The 19,406-nt window shown below is 37.0% G+C and overlaps 1 protein-coding gene across 3 annotated transcripts in view; it reads right to left on the bottom strand.

Moving 5' to 3' along the window:
* GRID2 (glutamate ionotropic receptor delta type subunit 2) overlaps nucleotides 1-19,406 on the bottom strand; it is a 1,267,610-nt gene that overhangs the window by 198,514 nt on the left and 1,049,690 nt on the right. For all 3 annotated transcript variants that reach the window (XM_032459821.1, XM_032459811.1, XM_032459829.1), the window contains one exon: nucleotides 1,506-1,701. In XM_032459821.1, the coding sequence (XP_032315712.1) occupies nucleotides 1,506-1,701 (196 nt within the window). The remainder of the gene's footprint in view (nucleotides 1-1,505; nucleotides 1,702-19,406) is intronic.

The following is a 19,406-nucleotide window of genomic DNA, read 5'->3' as shown; positions in this document are numbered from 1 at the left end:
AAATCATGGACTTCAACTTATACTTATCCTCGAGAAAACAACATTCTTTTTAACAGTAGACAATAAGAAGGAAAGTAACTCTTCCAAAAACCATTTATAATATTTTCTGAGGCTTAAATTCGTTCACATCCTGTGAGTACCTAGTAAATCCTAAAATCTACCCTTCTCTCTCCCTCAGACAACATACAGGTCCCTTCACTCACACACTCTCCACTGCCCTTCCCAGGCCCTCAGGAACTGGAAGATACCATGGAGAACTTCTAAGAACCAATGGGCCTCTTGACAGAAGCAAGAACTATTTTAGGATCAATACCTGGGCTCTAGGAAAGTGGGATTACTATAACAAGGGTAAAGGAGTTAGAGGCCATTGCTAACATTTCAAGGGCATTCACTTATTTAAAGGCATCATTAGTACTTGGAAAGAGGTTTCTGCCAGCATTATCAGTTTTTTAAAATAATGGTATCAATATAGTTACTGCAAAAATTACTAGGCTGACTCTAGGGAACCATAGCAATAGTGGTAGCAGATAAAGGATATCATATGAAAAGGCATAGAATAATGCTAGACCCTGTGGCAGAATAATTTTTTATAGTTATCAGAGCGTTCTCCAACATGGAATCATTGAGTTTGCCTTTTCAACAAGGAACTCTGACTTGGAATCCAAATTATTCTGCTGTGAAAGGTTATGGAGAAAAGATGTATGCCACCGTTGGTGCTGTTACTGGTCATTCAGTCATTCATCCCATACTTACTTGTTGAACGTCAATTCTGATGATTTTCACTGTGCTAACCACTGGGATAATTTTAAAAAAACATCATCAGTTCTCTCATGGAGGTTTTGATGGATCCCGAGGAAGAAAGAGTTACTTCTGTATACATGTTTATAAACCACAGCCCAGAATGAAAATTAGCCTCATGTGTTTTACACAAAAGACTGCTTTCTAAATGTTTTTTTTTTTAAATAACTTCTAAATGATGGTTATATAAAAATCAGATATAAACAAAGATTTTCACTTTTGGAAATAGAAACAGACATCTGTAGAAAATGTATTTGTTGACAAGATTAGCTTTCACGCAGAGAACTTCACATAATTGTAAGTAAAGATAAAGTTTCCATCTAAAAACAAGTGCAGTGTAGAAAATACCAAGTCATTTGAAAAAACTGGATAATCTGAATAGTATTTGGAATGAGATTTTTAGAAGCCTTTTCAAGTCTTCATGTGTATAAATCCCTGACGCTGTTCTGAACAAAACACCAAGTCATGTTTTCTAGCTTTGGAATTCCATGGGAAAAGGATCCATTAGATACACCGCAGAAAGCTTTGAATTCTCTCTACTGGTGCAATGCATCACCTCAAAATCTTTAAATCGGTAGAAGGTATAATTTAACTGAAAACTCTATGTTAAAGTTAAAATTTTAAGAAGGAAGTAAATTAAACTCAAGTTAGCAATTCCAATATGGGGGGAAAAGCAGTAGATTCTGAGTGAAAAACTATGGCCATACCTTTTGAATGCCGGCTTGGGACTCCAGAACGTTATTCTCTGATCCGTTGCTTCGGTTGATCATCCGCCACATTTGGGAGTACATGCTGTCCCTCTCGAAAGGATTCATTCCCTTCATGCGAACATGCTCATACACTGCAGAGTCCAGGACCGTCCCGTAAGGGATATCGGTTTGCTTGGAAAGGTCCTGGAGAGACCTTGATAATTGGAGCAGAGGAGACACAGGAAAGAGTACTGAATATTTTCAAGTGGAAGCAAAAAGTAAAACATGTAAATACAAATCTCAAATTGTTTTCTTATTTTGTTCTTTCTTCATATTAAGATGTAATATATAAGGAGAAATACTATAAGGGTGTGTGGCACTTGCATGGAACATGACAAGACAAAAATCATTGTTGAAGGAAAGGTGGAAATTTCTGGTGATAGGACAATGCTTTTTTGGTAAACTTCTCTGCCAAAAAAAAAAAAAAAATCTAGCAATCCATCAAAGCAAAGACAAATTAAATTATATTGCTAGATAATCATATAATCATTTAATTTTTTAAAATTTTTGATGTGTTATAAGCCTCAAGCCTATGTTTTTTTAGGTGGCAAGTCATAAATGTTTTTATAAAATAATTACATTTTGCATAAACAACATGTTTTGGGTAGGTGTATACTTAAAAATTCATACTTGTAATATTCATCACTTATTGAGTGGCTATTACATACTTGCTAGGCAAGTGGCATACATTATCCTTCCAGCAATGCCTCATGTTTAGAACTATTTCACCCATTTTATAGACAAGAAACCTAAGTAGGGAGAATAAAGGACTAGATCAGTGTGGCACAGTCAGTGAGGGATAGAGACAGAATTCAAACATAGACCTGACCGGCTCCAAAAACCATATTATTTCTACTGCAAGATACTGACTCTTATTTCTACATTTCTTTTGCTAGATTGGCTTTAAGTGTCTTGTGTCTATCTGTGTGTGTGTGAGAGAGAGAGAGAGAGGGAGAGAGAGAGACTTCCATTTGGATTCAAACAGAATAAATTTCATTCTTCTGGAAAGCTGAATATGTTTTCAGTTTTCTCTTTTACAGAACAATGCTCTGGGATTTTCAAATCAATCTTTGAGTTACAGATGATATCTACTTGTCCCAGGTTATTCGTCTCTAAATTGGTGGTCAGTCTCCTTATATTTGAATTTCTGAGTCACTCTATACTTTCTAACTTGGAGAACCAATCACTTCTTCACCAGAACTCACTGAATTTGTGTAGGAGCTCAACTCTAATGACTGGCATTTAAGAACAAATACGTATTTTTGGCATACTATTCAAAATTAGATGCTGGCACATTTCAAACTCACTAACCTCTGAGAATGGGAGCAGATGCTTTGAAACACCATAGCATATTTTGAACAAGAATAAATACCTACCAGCCCTCCATAACCATGGGCCATGAATCTCATGTTAGGAGACCTCTGACCTTTTGATCTGTTTCCAGATGGCGTTTGCTGATGATTTCCTGGGGGTCTTTGCAACTAGCACTAGCATTGGGCAAGTGTATTGGGAATATTCTTGCAGGTCACCAGTTTCCATCATGTGCAAAACTGTTGTAAACGATACATTATGAGCCGTATTTGTTAGAGGACTATTTGTGCCAATTCCTAATGGTAACTCTCAGCAAAATTTAATCTACATTTTGCTGAGTTTTATGTGCTTGATGTATACTACATATTATATGGAAATGAGTGATACTGTGATAATTTCTTTTTGCTCTACACTTCTGCTGCATAAAGTGATACACTTAAAATTTACTATTTGAAGGGAAGAATTTTCTGGAATATTCTACAACTGTTGAGCTAATTCTACCATTCGTAAAAGATAAAGTGACAGTATACGTGAATAATTGAGGGCAGAGGCAGGAATAAATGTTAGCTACATGGGGCTACTGTACAACCTACTAGCAGAGTGACAGGGCATTGGCTCCCGGGACATACCATAATTATCTTGGTAGTAGTATAGCTATAAGAATTTTGTTTCAAAAGAGGAATTTGTTTCTTATTTACTACTGTTTCCAGTAGTAGAAGTAAAACTATATTCAAAACATTAACATTTTAACATATTCCCCACTGTTTAGTGATGCTCTAAACTGGTAACACAGGAGAAGGAAAAGAAACATATCCATACAGGTTATGATGGGCCTCATGGGCTCAATGTCTACAAATATGAGGGGCAAGTTTAGGCAGATGTACAGAGCTTGCACTCTCTAGAACCTGAAGGTGCATGGCTGGAGAAGGCCATGCTAGGATTCATCAGAAGCCCTCCCAGGACAGGACTGGCCACTTGTTGCTTAGTTCTGGCAATCAGTACTGATCATCACTTTTAAAAGGTTGTAACCTGGCGAGATCATAGTCTAGGGAAGAAAAATGTTTCTGCCTGTATCTAAATATATGACTGGCTTGATCAAGTAGTCATACTAGTAAAATACTATTAAATAAATTAATGCTACCTCTTAGCTTTCCATGAAAAGAAAACTGAAATCAAGTATTAGGATCTTTAATATAATCTAGTTTCTGTGACATAATATCACCTTAAACATTAGCTTGAAACCTGAATACAGCATTATAGTAGTTTTTTAGATGGTGAAACTACTTTGTACACATAAAAGAATTTTAAAGTCACGTCGTAATATGTTGCTTATGTGAAGTCTTTGTGTCAGGAAAAGGAAGTATATTTTCAACATATTTCAAATTTAGCAGAGCGTTTTGTAACTTAGAACAAAGGCATGTTCCCTCTCGCTTCATTTCTGATATCAAGTTCAGCTTATAAATTTGCCTTGAGATATGCTTGCAATAAAAATTACAGCTTGTCTGATTCAGTGTCATTCCATTATAGTACACCAAGACAGCACAGCAAAGGTGGCAAAAACAAGATGAGGCAAAATGAAGTGAGCACAAATAGCTTTTTACAGAAAGAGAAGGCTGTTTGAGGAGCCCAAAAGAGAGGAGGGTGCCTATTATAAGCAGTGATTTTGCTATTTTCATGCTCATAAGATTTTACAGCAAGATCAGCAGAAATGCTACGGCCTATATTATAAGCCCTAAGAGAAATCAAGTAGGTTATTCCACAAGTGGTAATCCTCAGAGACATTCTATCTTAAGGCCAACATCTGAGAGGATATTATTTAGACATGCCAACTCATTGTTGTAAAATGCAAAACAATTATAAAATAGTCAATAAGCACCTAATACATAAGTTTACCTTGGCAAATACTGACATTTCTTTTAACAATCTGCAACGTTTACCCAAGACTCAGAAAAAACGGGAAACCTAGAGCATTCTAGAAAAGAGTTAGCTGTGAATATACTCATACACACTAATATATTCGGTTTCTTACCTACCCATACAAAACCAACATACACTTACAGGAAACTCAGCAAATGATCACTCTGCGCATCTCAAACACCTGAGCCGTCCCTTCCCAACCCCAAACCCAATTCATGCACACAGAGTAAAAAATGAGTGTCTATAGCTGTAAGTGGTGAATGATAAAAGAAAGCAAATGCTTTGCCACTCTAATCAGCCTTATTTTCTCGACATCTTACTGAGATTCTTCTTCTGTTTCTTGTACCAGGGTCCCATATGACTAGCAACCCACAGGTACTAAACAACACTGTCTGATAGGTAAGTGATATTTACTTACATGAACATTACATACACTGAGAAACTGTATGATTAAGGGTACTTCTGTGGAAGGAAATTTTAGGAATTTGGGTGGATCTAGGCTGATTACAAACTCTTTCCATGAGAAGAATAAACTTACAACCCTTCAGGCATTGAAAATTAATTCTGATACATGTGATAGTCTGATATTAGCTGTATCTGATAGCACAGCTTTGATATTAGGTTAGATTTTAAAGTCAAGCAGGTCTATTATTTGTGAGCTGTATGATGTTAGGCATCCCTGTTAATGTATCTTTCCTCATCCATAAGTGGATAGAGTAACAGTGCCCTCCCCAAAGAGTGATGATTAGAGGACCTGTCACATCAGCATTTGATCAAGTTATCTATTGTCCTTATATAAAGATTATTATTACAATGATTCCTCTCCTCATAATGTCCTATTTAATGATTTCCAATGGATTTTTTTTTTTTTTTTGGCGTATGGCAGGATTACCTTTTATTCTGTTAAAGAGGAAATTCATGAATTGGAGTTGAATTAATGTCTCATGTCCTTTCTAAGTATAAGAATGTATGAAACTTTGATACTAAATGGTCATAACTTTCTTCACAGCAAATTCTTTGGGACACTTATATGACTTTGTTAATGATACTGTGTTATAATGAATGTGTTGCTACTTACATTTCTAAAGCTATCAAGTAGTTAAAAATCTAATTCCTATCCCCTCTGCAGTGAACTTTCATTCATACTTTTACCTGTTTTCCTTTAATAAGAGAATAGCTCTTACCTATACAAACTTTAAAATAAAACTATCATAAACCTTTCTTCTCCGTGCATCTCCCTCCCTTCCTTCCGTCTTCCCTCCCTCCCTCTTTCTCTCTTTTAACATTTGAGCCCGGTGGTGTGGAATGCACACCAACAAATGACAAGAGTGAGCTGCAAGCTCTAGCTCTGGGGAATGTTAACTCGAATCCCATTTTTAATGGAATAGAACACGTCAACTCAAGTTATCACATTAGAAGGATTTTTCTTCAGGGGGAAAAAATGGAACATGGTTGATAGGATAGGCGTTGCGTGCTTCAGCCAAAGGGGCTGACAGTGAGAGAGAGACAGACACATAGGGGTATATTAAAAGTGTCCTCCAACTCAGTTCATGTTTTACCCCCATAACCTCTCCCCAATTTCCTTCTCTGGATGCCAATTTCAGCAACTGCCAAAGAGCAGATACTGCTGGGGCTCCAAGGGCCCATTAGCAACTACATACAGAGACTGCCTGGTGCCCACTGCAGTTCACTGGTTGCAGTAGCTGAGAGTTGTCCTGGGCAGGGCACAGAGACAGGTTTTCCAAGCACAAAAAGTGCTTCAAAATTTGACACTTAAAAAACCAACTATGTACCATAATAGAGGGCCAGCAGAGTGAGCATTAGTGTCACTGAGATCCAAGAAGCAGAAAAAAGTGTTGGACAATGGATTGAGGTGGTCAGGTGAGGCAGGCCTACCACGCAGAGGTGCTCCCAACAGTTATGCACTGGGACAACCCTTCGTTTCTAAAAACATGAGTTTTGAAGATGTAAAGATCTGAGTTTCAGTTCTTGAACAAATTATTTAAACTTCTCCAAACTGCAATTCCTTTCCCTATTATACAGGGGAAATGATAATTTTATAATAAGGTATCTGGAGGTTTGAAGAAGATTTTAATATGACACTTACTGTTTAAGTGCTCAATTACTGGTAGTTGCAATCATTAACTTATTACTGTTATTGTTGTTACTTTGTTTTCTAATATAATTTCTAGACTTGCCATCTTTTTATTTGTCCTACCAGTTAGATTCATTCTTAGCTAACCCCTTTCTCACCTGTGGCCTTTCTCTCTAACTCCCCGAGCCCATTTCATCTCTCATCAAGTTGTACACATTTTACCTCCTACATCTTGCAAATCTGTCACTACCTTTGCCTTTCCATTGCTAATACCCTCATCATTTCTACCTAGAAGATTATTTCTAAATTTTTTCCCCGTCTCTACTCCAACCTACATCTAATCCACCCTCCCCACCACAGCTAAAGTGCTGTTTCTGATGTGCAAATCTCATTCTGTTCTTGCCTTATTTAAATACTTCCTCTATACTCCACCACCCTTAGAAAATGACTCAAACTCCATAGCATTCAAGATCCTTCAAAAATTTGCCCTAAAAACTTTTTTTTTTTTTACCATCTTCAAAAATAACCATTTTCTTCACTGTATTCACATTATAGGGCAAACATACCACTTCATCATTCCTCGCGTGGTAGGAGTTTTCTCAGCATAAGATCTTTCCTTGTCTTTCTGGTGAATTTCTTCCCTTCAAGCTTAAACTCAGCTGCCTCTTCAGGGCTCTTCTAACACTTAGAATATGTTCAAATTTTAGCATTGTGTTTTGAAATTTTATTTCTTTGTTTGCCTCATCAGAATACATACTGCTGACTCTATCTATCTATCTATCTATCTATCTATCTATCTATCTATCCATCTATCCATCCATCTATCTATCTATCCATCTATCCATCCATCCATCCATCCATCCATCTATCCCTCTATCTATCTTCGCCTTCAAACTCAGAGCCTAGCCCAGGGTGTGGAAAATAGCAATCAATGAGGCTCATTTGTTTTGATGACTCTTCTTTACTAGAATAATGCTTTCATCCTAAAGACCAGCATTCCCACTAAACTAGGACTGCACAAAAATGGGATTTTTACTGTATGTTACTAGCTACTCTGTGGGTGACTAATCATGGCCAGCAGTATTTTGTAGTTAAAAAAAGACTTTTTAAAAGACAACTTTGGACATTTCCCCTGTATCAAAATCAGCTGCAAAAGCTTATATCAGATCGCCAGTGAATTGCTTGACAAGACATTTTGTCATGGATGTAAAATAAATACATTCAGAGGAAAGGCAAATAAAAAGAACAATTAAACAAATAAGAATGAAAGAAAAATCTGGAAAAGCTGAGGTTATAGTACAAGAGTCCGGTAGACAGAAGACCCAGTAGAAAGTGGAACGTCTACCCCTGAGAGGAACACTTATCTGTGTAGTGTGGAAATATAGCCGACAAGCAGTGGTTGGTTTGATGAGTGACTAAAATACCAGAAGCAAGCTGAAACAGTGAAGAAAACTACTCAACTAACTCTGTTAACTGAAATGATTTAAAAATATAAAATAATTCATGGTTTTAATAGCTGAAGAAGAGGTAAGCACCAAAACAAAGAGAGAATAGTCACCTTTGGTAATACTGAGTGTTATTAAGAAAATTAAATTGTAGGGTTTTTTTCTTTCAAGAGTTGAATATTTTCATAAAGTGGAAGAAGTCTTGGGAATAGGAATGCTCTACTTATAGGAGAGCAGGAAAAGCAAATGAAAAGGCTTTCCATCTTCTCATTTGCAGTGTAGCCAATGGCCACTCGTGCTTTGAGAAATCACATACTGAATCTCAGTAGCTTCTTTTCCTCAGTGAAGTTTTCCAAACTGTTTGGAAAGGAAGTCTGATAAAATAAAGGGGGTATCAAGGGTAAATGGTTGGAGGTAAGCAGGATTCAAACACTCCCTGATTCAGAAGAAAATTTGGTGTGCAAATGTCTCAGTCCACACTGAAGAGCTCAGTGAGAGTCATTTTAAGTGCATGAGGGCTTCCACTGTTTGATGAAAGCAGGCTCAGGAAAGAGTTGACTGTTCTTTAGCCCAATGGTGCTAGGTTTCTTATTTTAAAAAGATTAAAGTCAAAGTAACATTAGTGAAAGAAATACAGTTCTTTCATAGAAGATTATATTGTATAGCATACAAGTATAATTTATGGGGCAAGGTAACTCAGGAGGGACCCAGCCACAGCTATCTCTAGTGGAGAGAAAGTATTAGCACTAAAGTGTTTGTGTCTTACTTCCTCTTCTGGTGCCAGAATTTTTTCCTTCTCAGGACAGCAGAAGCTTGAAGTCTGAGGCCAACAAGCTAGAATGATATTAGGCAGGGCAGAGGGCTAGAATTCCTTGTGAAGACAGGGAGGCCCCCTGGAGAAGATGGTGCTTTATAAGAGGGGCCATACGAGGACCAAAGAATATGGAGGATTTATAGAGGAAGATCGGTAGATGAGAATGGCTCCGTGTGGGATGCTCGAATAAAACCTAAGCGGTGCATCCTTTCCAATCCCTCTGTTCTGTCCCTCTCCCCGCTTCTGTCTTAGTCCTTCACATGCCCTCACACCTGCCCTTATATGGTACAACAGGGCAAATGAGATGAAAGACAGCGTCAGGTCTTTGTACTCTGAACTTCTTTAGAATAATCATTTGATCTATTTTTAAGAACTATTTAAATATCCATGGATTCCAAGTGTGCTTGGTCTAGAAAGTGTGCAGCAATACTTGTGAAGAGGACACTGCTCTCTTCCAAACACTGTCCCTACATGGTGGATTGATAGGCATGCTGGATCACAGCCCAGAAGGTGACTTTCAAGTCTTTCCTGAGAGATTTAGGAATATATTCACCCCCTCGAAAGTAGTCAGGGGCAGCCCTACCTGCCACATAGTATAGATAGGATGGTCACAGGTAATACTGAATTTTTATAAAATAGATGCACTTGAGAAAGATGGATGTCATGGACTATGCAGGGGACATCCTCCTGCACTTGGAGAAACCTGCATTTCCCACACACATTCAGAATTTGATTCAGACTTGCAGATATGATAGGTCATTTTAGAGAACCCAGAGGAAGGTGGAAACACTCTGTCCTTGCTGCTGTGACGCATATTAATAAAGATGATTGATAAACTCTCTCCAAAATAACAATGTTATATAAATATAAGAAAATAGTCATCTGAAATCCGATTGTCTTGCTTGACTTGTTGACAATCCACATTACTACTTGGAACTAATTCTGTCATGTCATGAATCCTGATATGTGGCAGACATTGTATTTTCCCACCTGCTGACAGAATGATCATTTATGACCTGTTCTCTATTTTAAGAGGCTTATTAGTTAAAACAGTCTTTCATGATCTATGTATGTATGTATAGATATAGATACATACACTAATCAAGCGAGAATCCATCGTAAAAGACCCAGTAGTCTGTGAATTCAATTGCTCTGCAATTTCCTGTGCAGTTTCTTTCTTATATACCATGAAATAGATGCAATATTTATTTAGATAGGACAATATGAACAAATATGAAATTATCCTAAATTCATTAAGTTTACCAGTGATTGTCAGCTAATTATAAAATTCATGTTAGAACAATATCCTCAAATAATCTGATAAACTTCAACAGTAGAACTAGTGGATTTTTATGTTCCTGTATCATTGAAAATACAGAAAGGACTTGACTAATGCCCATGAATTTCCCTGAGGATCAACAAATTTCAAAATGATGTTAAGAAAGAATCCTAATACAATCATAACATCAGAGAATTGAAAGAGTTTCTGGAGGTATCTCATAATTCAATTACATTCCTTGAGGCACAGAAGCCAGCCTCCAAAACTGACTTTATTTTTCTTCGTAAGGCATTTTTATGACTTAGAAAACTTAATACCAGGCAGTCTTTATTCATGCCTAACCTAAAATCCTCCTATTTCACATAAGCCTCTCATTTTGTCCTCAGCCAAACGGATAACAGGTACTCACCACCTCTGGGACACTATTTCTTTATGCAATAAAATGTTTCTTTTCCATTTTCATCCTTCAGCCTTCTCTTTGCTGAGTTAAACACTAAATCCCTTTAGTTTTACTCACAGGATCTATTACTCCCATTTTTACTTTGTAATTAACTAAGCCATCTTTTCTCTCTTCTATTGCAATTTTTTTGTGTAATTTACGGACCTTATAAATAGATCATGGTGGTTTAAAAGCTCTGAACGACTTTCATACTGCTAGGTGACTTGGGTCACTTTCTTTATAAACACCAATACTACATTCCAAATTTGTAATTGACAGATGACTCACTCTGAAACTGCCTTCATCCTCTAATTTTGAACTGTCACAGATACACACATACACACACACACACACACACACACACCCACACTCACCCCCAGAGTTTGATCTTTCCATCTCTGAGTGAATTATCACATATTTGTCCTTATTAAACTTCATCTTACTTCTAGTCACCTTGTTTAATTTGTCAAGGTCCTTACAAATTCTTACAGTGTGGTTCTAGTCAATAATCACCCCTACTCAATATAAAGTAATCTGCATATTTAATAAGCTTACTCCCTATTCCATACTTCAAACTAACACTGAAAATGTTAATCAGAATCAGGGCCAGCACTGAGTTACGGAAAAATTTCATTCAATATACCCTCCAAGGCTGACATTGAACCATTGATCACTACCTCACATCTGGACCACTAACAAGCTGTGATACAATAATACATAATATTACTACATAAAACAATGACCCAAATAAAATACAGTGTGCATTCAAATGAAGAATCAATAGTAATTTGTAATTTTTTCCCTATAAGGTCTTTTAAGGAGCTCAAAACATTAATCAAAGTATCAGATTATTCCTAGTGGAAAGAAACAACTGGAGAGAAAGAATTTATCAGAAATAACAGTAGCGCTAATTTAATAGCCTATTTGAAGACCCAATGAAACACTACTGTGGAAATAAGGTGTAAGGTCATTGTTTCAGTGGAGATTCTAATGAATCTAACTAAAATAAAAAATCCTGGCTCTTCAAAATAGAGAGCAGGGGGCCAGGTGTCTATTAATCACTGAAAATTTCCCAAAAGAGATGTTTTCCTTCTTTCCAGTACATTAGGTCTGTGGATTTTTTAAAAAATATATTTTTTTGTATCATTCAGATAAATTATCCTATATTCCCAACTAGGTATATTTCTTTTTTTGAGAAATGTCAGCTAAAAGCATATATAAAATGCATGTACTATTGCTCAGAGTCAGGTCTTATTCATAGCCACTTGGGTTGCAAATGCCCAGCTGTTTTTTAAATGTGCTTCCCACCCTCCATTCAGCAGTGAATGTGGAGAGTTCTGCAGCATCTCTCTCAGAAAATGGCAATCATCATCTGAAAAAGCAGCCCAGCCAACTGGCTGCAGATCTCGTCCCTTGCCTTCCCCACGACTTCCCCTGACCTGGGGCATCTGGTGCTTTCCAACCTTTCCCTTGGGCTAAAAGATCAGGGTTGGAGAAATGAGGGCTGTGGTAGGGGTGTGTGGAGTGAGTAATTGTGTGTGTGTAGGGGTGGAGGAGAAAGCCATTAAAAATAAATTGACTGTCTTTACATGACAGGAGCTTGTGGAGGACCTAAGAGGATCAGAGAACTAATGGGGTCAAACAAATACTTTGTGGAAGTCGGCACATCAAATTGCTGGTGTGATGGTGAGCTGGACTAAGAAAGAAAGATGGGACTAGAAAAACAAGGTGAGAGAGAAAAAGCAAAACAAGAGTTTCCTTCCAGTTCTGTCTTCCAATCTAGGATTTCTTTTATTAAGTAATCTACACAAATATGTACATTTTTTATCATTTATCCCAGACCTTGTTTAATAAGATACCACATTTGTGTAGTTGATATAGAAGTTTATAGGTGACGGGGCATTGAAAAATAACTTAATTAAAACTGTTGAAAAAAACAGTTGGGGAGTGAGAGGAGGAACAGATCACATTTGCAAAGATGGAAAACTAAGGTACAGATTAGTTGAAAAACCTGCATTATTTAGCAGCAGGAAAGAGACTTGAACGCTCAAACCTAGGTCTCCAGTCTCCTTCAGCAGTGTTCTGCCAAACAAGCCTGCCTGCAGATTCCACTGTCGCTCACGCTTAGCACCTACTCTTCCTACATTAAGTTCATGAAAGCCCGGGCCATGCACACAGGCTCCTCTGCAACGACTGAACAGAGTACTCCCAGGTATAGGCGTTTTACCGCCTTCTCATACTTGTGGGAGATAGAATTTATTTATTCAGTTGACTTCAGGTGAGGAAGGAAAATAACAGGAAATAGAGAGAAGACAGGAATTTATATTCCCGAGTGCTTAATAGGTTTTTAGATTAAGGCTGGAGAGAGAGAAGGAAAGGAGGATTTGACTTGTTTAGAATAAGTCAGCTTGTGCAGAAGAAGGAGATCATCTGAGAGGTTGTGAGAGCTTATCAGTTTGGCAAAATTTTCATCTTGGTGCGCTCAGTGTAAACAGAGTCCATAGTCATGCTAAAATAGCCCTGTTCCTTAAATGCTCATTGAAGGGTGGCTTTGAAAGACCAGCACACTTCTGAGAGGTTTTTTGTTTTTGTTTTTTCAAACAGAAAGACGAAATCCTGTCTAAAACATCTAGATGGCTATATGTTTATAAAACATCCATCACTGTTGTACTTCAGTGCTTTGACAAGTGAGCCATTTCCACACTGAACGATATAGAGTAAGGAGATGAATGTCTTCCTCCGTCTGCAGTGTCTGTGTACCCTGAAGCTCAACCTCACAATTCTGTACAAAACCAAAACATAAAAAGCCCAACTTGCTCCAGCCACCTTGATTTTGGCTGCTCCTAATAAAGTGTGCAATTCCCCGCTGAGAGCTAAGAAATAGCCTCCTACTGGAAGACTGAAGTGGGGGAGACACTAAGGAAAGTCTGGAAGCAACCAACTCTGGGCTCCCTGTCTTATCCTGGAATAATAGGACAAAGAAACGGCTTTCATATTTCTTTCTGATTTCTTATGAGGTCTATAAACAAGTCATGGAGTGCCATAGTCTCGGGTCAGATTCTGAGAAATCCCTTTCTGGTTCATTTATTCAATATTTACTTGTAACCAACTGTGTACTCAGTAAGGGACTAGATAAGGCACTGTGTTGCTGCGAAGGTGATAAAACCATCCTCAAGAACAGACATTGTAACTGGGAAGATAAAACAAGTAGGATAATACTCCAGGACAAGGCTAGATAGAGTTCAGGGTGTAAACAAGGCAGACACAAAGGCATTCAAAACCAGAGCCATTAAGTTTGGTTATGAATATACTCTGTGGAAAGCTACACAGAGGAAGTGGTATATGAGCTATGGGTTACAAGAGGGGGAATTAAAGATGAGTTAAAAGGGAAAACCTGCCTGACGAGCAGATGTGCTGAGCCAGGCCTCGTGTTAGTCAGTAGCACTAACAGCTTGACCTTCGTGGTAGTTAATCAAGCTCAAGTGAGACAACAAAGTGAATCATTCCGGTAAGTCCTTACTTATGCTTAAGATCAGATAAGGATTGCTGATAGTTTTTTTTTTAACCTTTGTGGGAGTAAGTGGCTGGGCAAGAAAACAGCACCCATGAGGGAAGGCAGGGGTAGCTGTGTCAGAAGCAATAGTGGCGGCAGGGAACTTTGAGGTCTGGTTGAACCAAGTAAAAGGAATACTGTAGTATATGATATCATGGACAAAATGGTAAAAAGAATTGTTATCAGTACCATCAAAAATGGCGTGGAAGGAAGAGTTGTCCAAGGAACCTACATGAGCTTCTGGGAAACAAGCAGAAAAATGGAAACAAAGCCCAGGTAAGGAGTGTCCGGGAACTGTGCTGTTATTTATGTCTTTTTCCCCCATTTATTCTTTACACTAAACTTATGAAGTGGAACTCATTCTTTTCCTACCCTTAATGAAAATAAGGCTTAAAATGATTATGGAAAATGACAAGATCATTTAGCTACTAAGTGGGAGAGAATTTAAATGCAGATTTATTTGAATCCATGGCTTCCGGTGCCTGTTTCCAGGATACCATGTAACTTAGAAATATCTGGAATTAACTTAGCTAAATATAATTCAGCCATTAATTCTTTCCTGCAAAACTCTTTATTTTTCAAAAACCTGATGCTGACGATTTTCATTCATTCACGTATTCATGAATATATTATTTATTTATTTCATTCAATAAAGAGCTAGTGTATTTGCTAATTGCAGATGCTATGGGCCACTGGTGAAGAAAAAAGGTTCTAGTGCCAGACTGCCTGGGTTTACTACCCTAGCTTTTAGTTTTGTCATCTTCAAAAAGGAGATGAAAATAATATGTCTCCCTTGGAGCTATTACAAGCATTAAATGAGACAATCTACACAAAGCATTAGGGAAGTGTCTGTTACATAGCAAGCACTCAGTCAATGCTGGCAGCTCTTATTCATAATCTGTGCCGGGCACTCTGAGAGGCACTAGGGGCACAAATATGAATATGATGTAGTCCTTGCCATTGAAAAATTTATACTCTCAAAGAGAAGACACATGCATAATGACTAACTGAGCTTGTGCAAATGGAAGATGCCAGAAGAGAAGAATGGAAGTCTGGGTCACTTTAGGGAGTGGGAACAGCATGTAAATGCCACAGAAACATGAAATGCCCAACAAGAGTTTGGCTTGACTAGAGCATGAACAAGTGTGAGAATGGATTAACTGGTGTCGGTAGACAAAAAAGAGGCTGATCAGTTTTTGAAGAGTTAAGTAAACTCTGTTGATAGAGTTGAAGTTTATTTTGATAGAATGAGGTAATAATGGAGTTTTCAGAGCCAATTTTAAAGATGGAAGAAGGCAACTGTATGGACTCCACACTCTGGAGGATAAACTTGAATGGGAAGACAGTGGATAGAAGGAAGTAGTGGTTGAGGTAGGAGAAAAGAGAACAAGAAGTGAAGCAGCAGGCAGGGGAAGACTGGGTCTTTTACGGCCTCATATCAATGGAAGCAAGAAAATCAAGAAGAAAAGCAAGATTTAAGAAAATGGTGAAGAAGAAACAGGAGAGGGAGATACAGTCAGCCTCTCCATTTTGAAAATAGTTTGTTAATCACACAATATAGTCCACCAAGCAGGCTAAAGAAAAAATCATCAGAGCACATCAATTGATGGGAAAAAAAAAAAGCATCTGATAAAATCCAACACCCATTCATGATAAAAACACATAGAAATAGAAAAGAATTTCTTCAACTTGATAACAAATACCTACAAAAATCTTACAGCTGACATTATGCCTAATAATGAGAGAAAGACTGACTGCTTTGCAAGATGGGGAACCACGTAGAATGTCCACCCTCTAGTACTGACGTTTCTAGTCGGCACAGAAAAGGTGACAAAAGGAAATACAAAGTATACAGATGAGAAAGAAAGAAATACAACTGCTCACTTTTGTAAATGGCATGAAGATTTACATAGAAAATCCCCCCGAATCTACCAAAACTCCTAGAACCCCTAGAACTCACAGCAAGATCATAAAATAAAATCAGCAGATGAAAACAATTGTATTTTTATCCTAGCAATGTATATGTGGAAACCAAATTCAAAAATCCAATTTCTAATCACTGGGGGAAAAAGAAATACTTAGGTATAACTTTAACATATACAAGACTTATATGCTGTAAATTACAAAATGCTGATGAAAGAAATCAAAGATCTAAATAAGCAGAGAGATATACTGTGTTCATAAACTAGAAGATTCAACACACTAAAGATGTGAATACTCCCCAAATTTACATACAGATTTAATGCAATTCCTATTAAAATCCTAGTGATAGTTTTATGTACATACAGACAAGATTATTTTAAAGTTTATATGGAAAGGCAAAGGAAGTAGAATAGCTAAAATAATTCTGGGAAAAAGGAGTAAGTGGGAGGAACTTCTATACTCAATTTCAAGCTACAGTAATCAAATCTATGTTATTGGCAGAAGGACAGATATGTAGATCAATAGGACAGGATTGAGAATTCAGAAATAGACTCATACAATGTATCAACTGATCTTCCTTTACAAAGATGCACAAGCAATCCAATGAAGGACAGATAGTTTTTTCAGCAAATGCTCCTGGACATTTGAATATGCATAGGCAAAAGAAAAAAAAAAAGAACTTCAACCTAAACTTTACATCTAATACAAAACATAACTCAAAATGGATTATGGATTTAAATGTGAAATGTAAAACTATAAAGTTTTAGAAGAAAACAGTTGAAAATTTCGGGGATCTAAGACTTGCTTGAAAAGTCTTTGACATAACACCAAAAGCACAATCCTTAAAAAAAAATGGATAAATTCGACTTCAACAAAATTTAAAACTTTTGTTCTAATGTGAGACCCTACAAAGAGGATGAAAAGACAAGCAATAGACTAGGAGAAAATGTTTGCCAACCACATATCTGACAAAGAACTTGTATCTAGAACACGTAAAGAACTCTCAACAGTAAAAAGCAAATGATCCAATTAGAAAATGGACAAAAGACATGAAGGGACTTTTCACATAAGAGGATATAAGGATGGCAAAAAGCACATACAAAGATATTGAACATCACTAGCCACTAGGGAAATGCAAATTAAGATCACAGTAAGATATCACTACAGTCCTATCAGAGTGGCTAAATTTAAAAAATAGTGACAACATCAAATGCTGGCAAGGATGCAGAGAAATGAGATCCTGCATACATTGCTGGTGGGATGTAAAATGGTGCAGCCACTCTGGAAAACAGTTTGACAGTTTCTTAAAAATGAATCATACACTTAACACATTATCTAATAATTACACTCCTGAGCATTTATGCCAGAGAAAAGAAAACATCCCCACAAAAACCTACACATAAATGTTCTTAGCAGATTTATCTATAATGGCTAAAAACTGGAAACAACAAAACTGCTATTCAATAGGTAAATTTTAAACAAACTGGTACAACAGTACCATCAATTACTACTAAGCAATAAAAAGCAATTAACTATTGATGTATGCAACAACTTGGCTGGAACTCAAGGGCATTATGGTGAGTGAAAACAAAAGCCAATTTCAAAAGGTCACATGCTATATGATTCTAGTTATATAACACTCTTAAAATACTGAAAAATACAGGAGTGAAGAACATATTAGTGGTTCCAAGGGTTGGGGATGGTGGGGAAGAAGGGGTGGGTGAGTGTGTCTATATAGGTAGAAGAAGGGAGATTTCTGTAATGATGGAATCTGTATCTGTATTGCAGTGATAGTTACAGATTTCACACTTGTGATGAAATGGCACAGTACTATATGTACACATTGTACCCATGTCAATTTCCTGACTTGGATATTGTACTATAATTACTGAAGATGTAACCAGTGTGGGAAACTAGGTGAAGGGTGTATGGGTCATCTCTTTACTTTTAAAGAAAGTTAACTTAAATATTAATAGAACTTACTGCTTTATGACAGATTATGTATTATACATGTTCTGTCCTTCAAATTTTACTCTACTTTCTAATTTGCTCAAAATAGACTTGTGTTACTTTTATAAGAAGAAGAAAACATATTAAAATTGAATAAAAATAAGTCTGATTTCTTTTTTGACGGCTTAAGCCTAAAAGTAATTAATAGGCAGGATGGGATCCATGAATAGCAAACCTTGAGTTGCAAATTTTGGGCAAAATTGTATCTGAAAAGTATCCTAACCAGAGTGATTTCTAGAATTCCCTCACAATAGTAACTCTCTTCCTCCCCGTCTTTTTAACTAAGAGGTAGTAAATCACAACCTCTCTTTAAATATCTTAAAAGAATAAACTGAGGCAAAAGTCTTGGATTTACAAGAAATGTAAATATTAGCCAAGGGATATAAAGTTTCTCAAGCTAAATTTCTCTTAAATTACCCTTAATCTTTAGATATTTTCAAATAAAGAGCCCTTGAAACAAGAAGATATGTGGAACAGGTTAATATCAAGTAGAGACATACTGTTAAGTGCCATAAATATATGTACATTAGACACCTCTACTGAGTTTCCTGACACTCCTCCATCTTCTCCCTCCCACTCACCCTCCTCTGCACAGATAAAGCTGTCTTGCTTCAATGATGTCACTTTTCACTATCTCTAGGAAAAATTCCAAATTCCTTCACACTCTTTATCATGCCCTTTAATTTGTGATCCCACCCTCCTTTTCTATTTCATTTTCTGCTACTTTTACATCACCTGTCTCAATCCAGGAAGGAAGTTAACATATCTTGGTCATCTACCCTTTGCTAGATACTCTTTAAGGAGTTTCATACCTCTGCTATAAGCCACTCCTTCAACCCCTCGAAATTTATCCTTCAAGATCAAACTCTCAGATGATACCTCACAGAACTTCTGTGATGCCCAGTAGTGTCTTTCCTTTCTCCTCCCCTTTCTCTCCAAGTTACTGACTTAAATCATTCTTTCCCTTATGTTCATATAGCCTTTAATAAATAAATTTATCATAGCCCTATGTTATTGAATTCTACATTGCTATTTGCCCAAATAGATTGTTTCAGGGATAGTATCTAAATATC

Source organism: Camelus ferus, chromosome 2 (genome assembly GCF_009834535.1).
Source record: "Camelus ferus isolate YT-003-E chromosome 2, BCGSAC_Cfer_1.0, whole genome shotgun sequence".
NCBI classification, from domain to species: Eukaryota; Metazoa; Chordata; class Mammalia; order Artiodactyla; family Camelidae; genus Camelus; species Camelus ferus.
This window is presented reverse-complemented; position numbering and strand designations above follow the sequence as displayed.